This window comes from Polypterus senegalus, chromosome 5 (assembly GCF_016835505.1).
Source record: "Polypterus senegalus isolate Bchr_013 chromosome 5, ASM1683550v1, whole genome shotgun sequence".
NCBI classification, from domain to species: domain Eukaryota; kingdom Metazoa; phylum Chordata; class Cladistia; order Polypteriformes; family Polypteridae; genus Polypterus; species Polypterus senegalus.
Genome location: NC_053158.1, coordinates 172,581,893 through 172,595,126, shown reverse-complemented (window position 1 = coordinate 172,595,126; position 13,234 = coordinate 172,581,893). Strand labels below are relative to the sequence as shown.

The window sequence follows — 13,234 nt, the reverse complement described above, 5'->3', positions numbered from 1 at the left end:
CTAGTATATAGACACTGTTTCTTTATGAAGAGTTAAACATCCTCGTTCATAGGCAGGGAAGCAATGTCTCAAGCTCCTGTTTGTAATACATGAAGGCTGGAAGCTACCATAGTGAATTTAGTTCAATTTTCAACACCTGAGTTCATTTCCTACCTGCTTCTTCAAAGACCTCACTGTTGGAACGAGGCATTAACACTATTGTATGGATATATACAATAGTCACATAATGCTTTTATGTACTATCACGGGTTAATTGGAAAATATCATATTAGGAAGCTGTACTCAACTAGGTTAAAGTATCTGTGGGGCACATGCATCCTAATTTTGCAGTTGCAGTGAGACGTACCTTCAAATGAAAAAGGTTATAATGCTAAACAAAAGTCAAACTCAGCAGGTGGAACAGCAAGCATTTCCACTTATCCTTATCAGTAAACCCATGGCAACCTGCCTGACAGTCCTGACTCTAATAACTTATAAATTTTGTCTCCCGTGTCACTGTAGGGAAGTTGGAGGTCATTGCCCTTTCAAGACAATAACAGTCCATGTTGTCTGAGGGTGATTTTCACTTGCCTAGCGTTCCCTAGTCAGCTTTTTATGCACCCAATCATTTTTCAGCACAATCTACTTATCACTGCAGAAAAATATAATTAGTAAATACAGTTCCAAGTAAAACAGATTAAAATGCAAGTGAAGATGTGTGTTTTTATAAGTGAGAAATGAACAAATTCTGTGATGGAGCTTCATAAACATAGCCAGAAAATGAGTGAAAAGGCAAGAGTGTAGAAGCCAAAAACCTAAATGAACAAGGCTTTGAAAGGATGAAAAAACTAGCATCAGTGGGTATTGGTTTATTTATTTATTTTTTAGCTAATTGGTGAGATTTAATTAATGATGCAAGTTCCTCTAGACTCATAAAATAATAGGAGAGTTTTCAACATGAAAAGTTTTAGAGGAAGCTGGGAGATTGGGGCTGGAACTTTCCTTCCATAGAGTTCCTGTTAAAATTCTTACAGTAGCATTTTGAGCTGTGAGAACACTGAGAATATAATTCAGTCTAGAGGTGGTAAAGACATGACACAGTGTTTGTACATCAGAAGAGAAGAAAGGCCAAAATCTGGCAATGTTCTATAAGTGGTAAAGGGAAATTCTGACTGTGGTTAAGTAAACGATTTATTTTTTTTTTAAAGAAACTGAAAGTGCTGTTGAAATTTTCCCCAAGGCTAGGACCGTGGGTGTTGGTGTAAACTACAGGAACCATTATCAATGACTAAAGAATCAAAGCTCTGTAGCTGGATAACCTATAAGAAAGTTCTGTTTTTTTGTTATTTCTAGGTCTTTCAAAACCAAACACAGCAGTGAACAACAAAATGAAACTATGTTACCTGTCCCGATTATGTGCAAGAACAGACACAAAAATAAACAAGAAAAACAAGTAGAATAACAAGTTTAAAGTAGAGAATCACTAACATATTGAACAGATAAATTATATATTGCACTGTATCAAGAGATGAGCACTGTATTATCAGACAGTTTGTATAAAGTGTAGTTGTAGGTTTTGTAGAATCTCTCTCTCTCTCTATATTTATATTTATATATATATATAATATATATAATAGTTCGATTGTGGCACCAATTTATTCACGTCAATCCGAAAGACGGGCTGCGGGCCAAGGGGGAAGACGGGACCTCAGGAGTAGGGAGCCAGGTGGGGCTCTCCTCACTCACGTGCCAGCTTCCATTTGAGTCGCTCTACCTCTTGACACATATTGAAGCGCACCATGCCTCTGCTTAGCTAGCGATACCTTTTTTTTTTGAGAGAGAGATAACAGCTACATGTGTTTTAGAGGCTAGCTGCTCATTGACAGAGATATCACAGCGACAAGCTATTTTCTCCACATGGAAGACGCTATGCCATCAGAGCTGAACATGATTAGATACAGTGGCAACGTTTGATGTTGGAGCGTACCTACGTTCCGCTTGGCCAGAAATACCATGCCAAATTTTTACATTTTTGGCATGAGATCACAGCTACATTCTCGCAACCCTAAAATATCTTATATCAAGAGGCCCTCAGATATGAAAGCTATCAATATAAATTCTTCTCAATACAAATTATTACAATTTTTAAAAAACATTTTCTATTGATTTTTAAATTTTGTCCTGTTTCACAACCATGTGGGCAGAGCCGCAGGGGACAGCTAGTATAAGATACATATCAGCTGACATCCAGGCATGGGTGTCTTGTACAGTATATAGGCAATGAACTTGTCTATGCTCTGTTTACATCTAGAAATGGGTGTCATCATCATAGGATAGAACACATTTACAAATGGCCATGTTGCAGAATCAGCCTAGTATCATTGTTGAAAAGTAGTCGGCCAAGCACTTAATCTTGAGAAATGCCAAAAGGGAGATGCTGCAGACAACTTGCTTGAGCACCAAATACAGTACCCTGCATGTATCCAGAGAGTTAGGAGCATATCCACAAGTGGCGCGTTCCATCAAGTCAGAAATGAAAGGGAGCGAGCCAGGTGGTGTTTTGACAAAAATTGTGATGTGGAGGTGGAGAAAGAGGGAACATAATTATTGTTAGTAAGAATAAGATAAGCATAAAAGAGTTAAAAAATCTAAAGCAAAAAAGAGCTTACTAGTTGTAGCTTATTAGTGAACTTTTTAGACATGGAGTTACAAACTAAGCTTTCATTTTCATTTCATTTTAGGTCTGACCATGAGCTTAGTTTTCTTATAGTTCTGACAACTTGCCATTCATTTACTATTTAGCAAACTAGCAAAAGAAGAAAGGAAAAAAAGTATCCTCCTTCAGCTTAAATCAATTTTCCAGATTAAATGAATTAGGGTAAAATTAGGGGAGTATTCTCTTGAAGAAGTACTTGTGTTTCTTTTATGTAAGACCCAGACTAGAAGAAACCTATTGTTGGTTCAGTAGGCTTAACTTTTAGGACTCTATGTTTACCTAATTAAATTTTGTTCATGTAATTCTTGTTTTGCACTGCACTATTAGCACAGTATAAAAACTGCATATTCTACAAATGGTCTTGCAAATTATCTCAAGGTTCTTTTGTTTCCACCCTCATTTTAAATGTTTATTTTAATAAAGAAATAATGCATACCATGCAATTCTTGCCCAAGGTGAGGTACAGGACATATCTGAGATGGGGTCACTATACAGCCATTCCGCAATAAAACAGCTAGTGAAGGCAGAGACACAACCATGGCAAAGATCTATGGAATGTTGGGAATTCACAATATCAGCAAAATGTTTCTCTAAGGAAAGTGGTGGTACCAGCTTAGGCAAACACTAGGAGACATTTCGGAATAAACAATGACAGAATAAGGGACCATTGCACAGTATATTAGGGAAAGAAACAGGACAATGACACAAGAATGATATCTATCAGTCTGTATCTCAGCTTGAATTTTTAGGCAACAACTTACCTTGGCTTCTTTGCAGGAGGCTGCAGGCCTGGTTCACTAGGTTTCTGTTTTTGTTTTGCTTGTAGACGTATGCTCTACAAAGGGGACAAAACATTATTTATGACAAATTACCTATGTAATGCAATGCCAAAACTGCTTTTTGGTTTATTATATATTGTCCTTTTTAGCTCTGCTTGTATTACAACTTTTAATATGGACGCCATATAAATAGGAGGTAGATATGCTGCTCTCTTTGTGTTTTGGGAAGACTAATATATTTATCACCTACAGTTTTTGAAAGGAACACCAAGACAGTCTTTGTAGGAACATGATAATTTTGTTACTGGAGGTCTAAACTGGCATTTTTTTTTTTAACTGCAGCAGTTTTGTTAGATGGCAAAAGAACAAGTCATTCAGTTTGATATAATGTCTCATCAGGTTTATCATAAATTACAAAAAAGGCAGGCATTATTTCTAAATGAAACTAAGAAAGGTTTTTATTATAGTCATTACTTTTTACAGGACATGTGGTTAAATTTTAGATGATTTGCTCAACATTGCATGTAAATGCTTATTTTGTTCTTGACCAGCTTATTATTATAGAGCTACAAATAACAACAAAGATAATCAGTGAAGAATAAAAGGTAATATAAGCTATTAACCTGGATAAACAGTCAAAAGGCATATTTACTGTTTTTTAGTCAAATTTCTTCAAGGTAGTATAACAGCTTCATTCAGCTGTCTGAGAGGTCTAATTACATTTGCAGGTCCTCAGACTTTTCTATTCTGATTTCACCTGACTCTGTCTTTTCTGTCATAGAAACACTATAGGTTGAGTAAGATACTGGTGGGAGATACAGAGGTGGTTTAGGAGAGTGTAACATAAGGGTCCCCTAACCTGCAAGACATTTCTTTGTAGTAGTAAACCATGCATCAACATCTTACCATACCAAAGTGTTTCTAAAGGTTACAGACAATGAGTCCATTGTTTGGTTACGTGAGCAAGACTGACTCTGAGAAACAAGATTTTGCCATTTCCAGGCTACAGCAGGTGACCGGACCACTAAATTACACTATCAGTTATTTGAAGGCCCAAGTACAAACTCATGAAATAAGTGTGTTTAGTGCTGTCTTGTAAGGGATCAGTGAGGTGAGAACGATTTTACACACTTGAATAATTTGCTTTCTGGGTGCCATTTCAAAAAACAAATGGTGGTGACTATTTAATGCAGTTGCCGTTTCCTGAAGGTATCATCATATGCTTGCAGTATGTTGTTTAGAGGCTGATCACAGTGGTGCATAAGAAAACTGGAGTGCAATTGCTAGACTGGATACTGTGGAAGCAGCAGGATGCTCCTGCATTGCAGTCTAGGTAAAGTCAAAACAGCATGGACTTTCACGTTTGTCTGTATAATGCGCATGAAAGCATAGGTAGTTGCCAATATACTGAATAAAATTTCAAAGCTACAATGTTAATTTTGCTAAGTAAATCGACTCACCAAATGAAAGAGATTTAAATCTTATCAGCATACTCTCTTTTCTAGTCATTTAATTGGCTTCATCACTGGCTTCTTTTCCACAAAGTGAAAGGAACAGTGTCTTGTTGGATTTTCAAATTTAGACTGCAGCTCTTCTTGCTTTTCACCAGTGGCCGAGGCGGTTCTCCATGGCTATGTTCCTAAATCTTATGGTCAAATCACTTTTGGTATGAGATCTGGTCATTTCTTTTCCACAAACTATTGTATTAATGTCAAATTGAGCGACAACTGTTAGACAACACTGCCTAGCCTTGACAGTCAAAAGCTTCTCAAAACAGAAATTATTTTTAAAAAAAAGGGAAAGCTGTTTATTTTGACTATGGCGGAGACGGATACTATGCATGCTTTGAACATTTAAGTCTCAAATTTAACCTTCCAGTAATGTTTCTTCAATTAAATGAAACCAAGCATTTTTTTGGAAAAACATATATACTCTTACAATTACAATTATACTAGTAATAGTTTAACACGCTACCACCATTTTTCAATATTTCATTCACAGCTCTGAGAAACTGAATAAAGAACGTAAATCTCATTGAAAAGATGCACACCTCATCAATCTCTGTAGTATGGCATAATTGAACTTAGAAATCTTGTAACTCATGCCCTCATCTTGACTCGACTATCTAAAACGTGTCCAGGACAAGACACCAATTCTGAACGATATTGTCAGGCACCCACTTATCTTTCAGGAGTTTCCAAAACTCACTCCATAATGGGTCGAGTACTTTCTACCTGTTAGACTGTATTGAAATTACCATTACTCCCAAATCACTTATGGCTGTATTCTATGTATCTGCTCCAAAACAGTCTCTTAGACCAGGCATGTCAAACTCACTACCATTGGTGGGCCGCTTCGACTGCCATACATGTGTCAGCGGGCCGCACTGTAACAAATACTATTATACTATTATACAAAGTTACTGTAGCTTTATTTCCAATACTGAAAACTTTATAAAATGTAACACTTTAAGTTTAAAGAAAAGCAATTTATTTACATACAATCTCCATATAATTAGAGTCTTAGCCTCTTAGCTAGGTCCTTATATAGGAGTCTTACAGTCTGAGATCTATTTCTTTTGTCCCGACACTTGGCATCTCTTGTTAGTAACCAGTTCATCAATATCAGTCTTGAAATCTTGTGCAGCTGCAACTTTTATGAGGGATGACAGGTGCTCGACAGTAAGTCTTGAGCGATTTGGGGTTTTGGTAGTTTTCATTAACGAAAATAATTGCTCACAAAGGTAACTGCTTCCAAACATAGACAGTACTCTTGATGCCAACTTACGGATCTGCACATACGAGGGTGGCAGGTAAGCATACAAGCCTGGCACACCAACTTCATTGTATTTTGCCTTCAGAATAGAATCTGACTGCAGTCCAATCAATTCCATTTGGATATTCTCAGGAGCATTCTCAACGTTGTAAGAGTATGGTGACGTAAACAGCGCAAAGTCATGTCTGTGTGAACTGAAATCATGAAAACACTTACTGAAATCAATGCTCAGCAATTTAAGTTGGAAAACAAATCCTCCAAAAATCTAATTTTACTTTATACCCAGACTTCTCTCTCCCTGGCCACTTCTTCCAGCTCTTCTGGGGGAATCCCGAGGTGTTCCCAGGCCAGCCAAGAGACATAGTGCCTCCAGTGTGTCCTGGGTCTTCCCCAGGGCCTCCTCCCAGTTAGACGTGCCTGGAACATCTCACCAGGGAGGTGTCCAGGAGGCATCTTGATCAGATGCCCGAGCCACCTCATCTGACTCCTCTTGATGTGGAGGAGCAGCGGCTCTACTCTGAGCCCCTCCCGGATGACTGAGCTTCTCATCCTATCTTTAAGGAAAAGCTCAGACACCCTGCTGGGGAAACTTATTTCAGCCGCTTGTATTCGCGATCTTGTTCTTTCGGTCACTACCCACAGCTCCTGACTGTAGGTGAGGGTAGGAATGTGGATCGACAGGTAAATTGAGAGCTTTGCCTTACAGCTCAGCTCCTTTTTCACCACGACAGATTGATGCAGAGCGCGCATCACTGCAGACGCCGCACCAATCCGCCTGTCAATCTCCTGCTCCATTACGTGAAAATATGCAAGCTATTACTACTTGTGATGGTTAGTTCTGCCCAGTGGCTAGTCTCAGCAGCCCAGCCAGTAGTGTGGCCTGCCAGCCTAGCTCTTCAGTTGCGATGTCACGGCTCATTAAGTTTGGTCAAGGCTCGTTGGGGGTGGGGAAATGTTGGTTTGGGGCAGTGTCATGTCTAGGGTATCAAGGAGCTGACGGCACAGCTGCAACAATACTAGCAGATGACGTTTCTGGTACCGTAATGCCATGGGAACACGCGCTTTTGTCAGAAGGCGGAAGTAAGAAAAGTCAATAAGTAACACCGAAGATGCAGAATGATTCATTCACGAACGATAGTAATCATTTTGTATAAGTTTAGTGCTAACTAGGATCTGTCATGTGGGCCACACAGATTTCTGTTGTGGGCCGCGTGTTTAACATGCCTGTCTTAGACTGATGATTACCCGATTACACTGACCTCTTTTTTAAGCCATTTTGAATAAACATGTCTGCTAAGCAAAAAAAGTAAATATATTACCAGAGGGGATAATATTTCATAGTGAAAAATAAGGTGAATATATTACAAAATTATGATCTGCCCACTGGAAAATTGTGGTAAAAGAATAGAAGTGTTTACTCAGATTCCATAGATCTGTTAATGTGTTGGAGATGGCACAGAAGCTGGCAATGATATGAAGCACGGTGTTACATATGATATGCTACATTTACTGTAATAATAGTCTTATAAAAATATTAAGCATGTATACAGTACTTCTGACATTATAAAATGCCCAGGACAGGAAGGGTAGCACACTGGCCTAGAGAATCAAACATTTTCTGACACTGATAGCTGACTTTGTCTGTGGACTGCTTAAGATTTATTGTGTCCAGAAAAACTGCTGAATGAAATGTTTGTTTTGATGTCTGGTGATATTTCATGATAAGGGTAAAGTTCATATTGTCAATTTGTTTTTGGTATTTATTATTAATTATTATTATCATAATCATCATCAATAATAATAATAAATAATGTATAATGTATATTATTATGCATTCTGTTTTATGTAATTTGTCTATTTTTTAAATACAGACTCTCTGAGCCTGTACTCTGTGTAACATCACTATATAAAAAAAGAGTAACTTGAATTATTTTGTTGAGATTAATATCTAAAGTAAACAGAATATAATGTTGAAGAAACTATTTTAATAAAGAAAAAACATGTCTGTGTGGTATGAAGGTTCCCCAAAACGACCATCTTTGTTACATTTTTTTGGTGTATAAGGGTCAAGGTGTGCTTGGGTGCATCTTCCACTACAATTGATATTACTGTATGCCATGCATCATCATTAAAAGCTCAAAAAGTAACATTGATTACCATGCTTAATATAAACAATATTCTTTAATATAAGCCAACATTCCAACAAAAACGATAGAGGGAAATGCAGTAAAGCAATCATCTTCCCACATAATCTTAAATAAGCTTTAAATAATGACTTGCTTGTTAGATAAGGACATTTTTTCTATAACCTGAAGATATAGAAAAGATCACATTTATATTTTGAAACATGAAACCAAAATGAAAAGCTCTGAAAATTAATACAGGTTCTGCATTTTTTGCTTGAGGTGATTCCTTGAAAAAAAATCTTAATTTTTTTTTAACCCGCACAAATTGACCAAAATAATTGTTCTCCCTTTAGGGAAATATTTTAGGGCTTCATTATCATCTAATTAGAAGCTGCTTAATAACAGCAGTGAATCACATCACACATTAATTAGACCCTTATCAATGTCGCAGGTACATTACATAGTTAGGGGTTTTTAAACTGAGTGAAAAGGAAAGCCTGTGTGCTTTGTCTTTGTGCTACATACTGTATTTATATTTCAAGGATAGTCTTCTGATTAATCCAAAATTAGCCCTTAGTACAATATTAATAACATACTAGAATTTCTGTATTTGCTGGTCAAAAACCAATAAGGGGCGCAAAATAAATGTTTTTGTAACTAGAACAAGAAAACATAACTTCATTGTGCTAATTTGCAGGCCAGGGGTAGGCAATTTTTTGCTTTGACAATATTTTTAAAACCATGTGAGGAACCAAATACTATACATATAACACAAACACGTAAAGCTTTGCTTGTCCATAATGACATACAAATTCTAGTTTCATTTGGGATTGTATACACTGCTGAAAATATTTACCAAGCTGATATGAAGAACAGAGTAGGACACAATAGAGCAAACATTAAAAAACAGCACTGTAAAAACAGTAGAGCCTGTGCCACAAACAGCTAATATCAAATTTGAAAACCACATCAGTCCAAAAACATATTACAGAGCAGTTTTTAATATAATTTCCTACAAAGAACATTAAAAATAAAATGAACAGAATCAGGGTCTGAATGTGAAATAAATTTACAATTAAATTGAACGATCAACATTTAGTCAATGAATCATTCACAGACTAAAATTACCATAGTTATCATTTTATTGTATTTGAAATCTCACTCAGTGAAACTAAAAATAAGTGAAGTCATTGGTCTTCTCTTTCAAATTATCAATCAGCTCCCTTCTAAAACTACTTGCTACTCGTGGTGCGGTGTGATAAGCTAATGCTCTCAAATTGGCTCATTATCTGGTCACACTATGCTAGCTGTCTCTACCACACCGTCTTTTAAAAATTCCTGTCCATTCCACATTTACCAATTGCATGCTTTTGATACAGGTACTTCAAAAGATGGCTATAAGGTCACCAATGTCTTTTCAATGTCACTGCAAGTTTAGCCCTTCCTAAGCATACAAACTGCTTGCATAATTTGAATGCTTGCTTGACAAAGAATGACTAATGTTACACTCCTTGAAAACTGCAATGTCGTCCCACATTGATACAAATGGTGCAAGGGCATTTTTAGCTCCTGACAAGACAAGTCATGAAAAGTTTTGTTGTCTCAAAGACTGCTACAACTCAGGACACATAACAGTATTCAGTTCTTATTATGTGAGGATTCAAATGTATTGCACTCCATAAGATGGATATGAACAAATGTCTACCAACAAAAATCTAAGAGTTACTAATTGCTTTTACTTAATCAAACACAGTGACCTGTTGTTCTCTTTCTAAAATCTTCTGAACAAAAAAAGCAACCCAGCATGCATTATATTAAAAAAAAAACTGTACTTTGTTGCGTGTCATCGTGGATTGTCTATAACACAGATTTTCCCCTTCTTATTATGTGTGAAAATGACATGCTGCAAAACATGGAGTGCTGATTGGTATTGCAAGTTTGCAATATATAGGATGTGATTTTTTTAAAATGGCAGACACGGTTTTGATATATAGTTCTACAGTATACAGTAATCAGTTTATTTAAGATTTATTACATTCCTATTTGCCCATAAACAGTGCCTAAAGTGGACCAAATTACTGGCAGTACTCCGTTTACTCAGTGCCTTGTTCCTCCTTGGTGTCCAGCGCATGGTGACCTAAACTGACATTCACTAAAAAAAGACTTGGTGATTAGTATATTGGCATATCACTAAAAACAATACTTTCAGTCCCTGCTTTTCTAAGCTTTACAGTAACCTAGATGTAGTGCTCCATTATGCAAGGTATTATGGTAGTTCATCCAGCACATTTGTCTTTTTATTTTTTTTTGCAGTATAAACAAAGAGCAGTAAGTAGAGGCTTGTTCTATCTGAGAGCGAGTGGCGATTAGTATATTAGCCTTTACGTTAAAGAAAGTGGAGTAATAAACAGAGAAGAAGGAATCAGAGAAGTCGTCTTGTGCAATTTGACAAATGGCAAGAAAGACTACTTTAATGAATTCAGACCTTTTTATTTTGTCCTTTAAATTAAGATGGACACCGTTTGAGATTGGACAGCAAGTTAATTACACTTCAAGAATTACGAATGTTTAGCTGATACACTGAAAAAAAAAAAAACCGGTGTAAATGTAGTAAATGTATGAAGTGAGACACAAAAATCATCGGACTGGGCTTGGGGCTTTCCTGGAAAGCCAAACGTGAATCATAGAACTATATCCCCTCCTACACGCCCTCTCATACTGTTAATTGGCTAGGCACGTATATCCTGTGAATAGCCCAGTCAGTATTTGCACAACAATCGCTATGCGAGTTGCTGCTATAATGTTGGGTGAGAAAAAAATCAAACAGCGGATCAACATCAAATTTCTCACTATATTGAACAAAACGGCCACAGAAACTTATGACATGATGAAAACAGTGTACAGTGATAAGTTTGTCTCGCACATTTCCGCATAATGCTTTTTTCCGTAAGCAGTTTTTGACGGACAAATACATTCCTGTCCTTGATCATCCTCCCTATTCGCCCGATTTAGCTCCCTGTGATTTTTACTAGTTCCCGAAAATCAAAAGTGACCTGAAGGGAACATATTTTTCTTTAATGGAAGAAATGAAGACAAAAACGGCAAGCCTATTGAAGAGCATCAAGCAAAAAGACTTCCAGCACTGTTTCAATCAATGGAAGATACATATGGAGCGGTGTAGAGATCGGTAGGGGGAGTATATAGATGACAATGTTTAGAATGCTGTAATTCATAAATAATTTTTTTTTTTTACCAATCCGGTTATTTTTGTGTCACACCTTGTATATTTTAACAGCAAATAGCTGTAGTGCAATTAATGATTTGAAATGATTAAAACCTCTAAGTGCATGTATATTTAGATTTTAAGTAGTGTGTAATTGCCAATATCAATCGATTGTGGGAGAATATATATATTTTTTTCTTTCAGAGAAATCGTAAAAACTACTTTTTTTAATTAAACTTTACTTCAGATAAGCAGATTATATAAAATTTTAAAAACATCACAGCTTGGAATTATTTTATGCCATATGTATTATAGGTAAATATTTCTATATATATTTTATTAGCCAAAGTATTCATTGTAAGGAAATTGTATCTATTTTAGTATTTTTATTGTCACTGAAAAAATACTACAATTTTGTTAATAAAAAAAGAACAGTTAACACCTGTGGTCTATAGTTTAATTATAATAACATGAAAGTTAACACTTTAATATTGGACATAACACTACTATGCATCTGTTTATGCAGGAGCTTAGTATAAATGATTTTTTTAAAGAAACAAAGGAAAAAGAAATCGGTATCAGAATCAGCCAGTCAAGTAACATGAAATTGGTGATTGGTATCGGCCTTATAAAACCTAATCAGAGCATCCCCATATATTAGAATATGATAGTGGAGGATACCAGGCCACTTCAAGTACCACCATGGCAACACCTTCCTAGTTTGACATATAAATCTCACTGTATAAGTTATGCAAAATAACACCACAAGGACAGGTTCAAGTTGCCCCATGATCCTGTCTAGGATAAATAGATTAGGAAAACGGATGGTGAATAAAAAATATTGCAACATTGCTGACAAGTTGCATTAACCTGAAAATGAACAGCTTCAGGGAAAAACCTGCCAAAGCTGCAAAAGTATTCCAACTTGTGCATCCATAGTGAGCGATCATTTTAAGGACAATGAAGTACCTAAAACAGCAAGAAACCAAGGGCACTTGGAGTCTGCAAATACTGCAGCAGCACAGTGTTATAAATAACCTGCGCTCTTCCCTTTCAAACTTTGTGTGTGACGCACTGATCAGACTGCCTTTTCTCAGCTACAGTGCATTTCTGCTAAACCACCGTAGCTAAGCACATGAATCTCATGTGTCTCCTGTGGGCAATATGATTGAATGACAGCTTCCATGTGAAGCGTGAAAATTATTTCATAAAAAAATAAATAAATAAAAATGATGACCATGTTTATTTACATATACAATATCATCGACCATTAGCTCAGTCCTAGTACGTTATGATCACATATTTTTCTGACTCTATAATTTATTGGCAAAGCCCTAGACATGATCTTCATCACTGTTCAAAGTAGCCAACAGTTTTACCTTTAGACTTCCAACATATCTACATGTATAGATTTCAAAAACATCATGTTTACGAAATTTGAACTACATAGACCATCCACAACCAACAACTAACATGAGGACATCAATCAATGCCATTTCTACGTCACTAGAATTAGAAACCTGCTGTCTATGAAAGCTATTTAGCCACCACAAGCCTATTTGAAGAATGTGTTTAACTACATGATACTGTAAAGTACTATTAAAAGCATGTTTTAATGCAGTCAACTAACACATGT

The 13,234-nt window shown here is 36.4% G+C and overlaps 1 protein-coding gene across 1 annotated transcript in view; it reads right to left on the bottom strand.

Moving 5' to 3' along the window:
* Positions 1-13,234, bottom strand: part of paxip1 (PAX interacting (with transcription-activation domain) protein 1) — a 99,242-nt gene that overhangs the window by 20,102 nt on the left and 65,906 nt on the right. Inside the window, exon 14 of the mRNA XM_039753632.1 lies at positions 3,457-3,530. Within this exon, the coding sequence (XP_039609566.1) occupies positions 3,457-3,530 (74 nt within the window). The remainder of the gene's footprint in view (positions 1-3,456; positions 3,531-13,234) is intronic.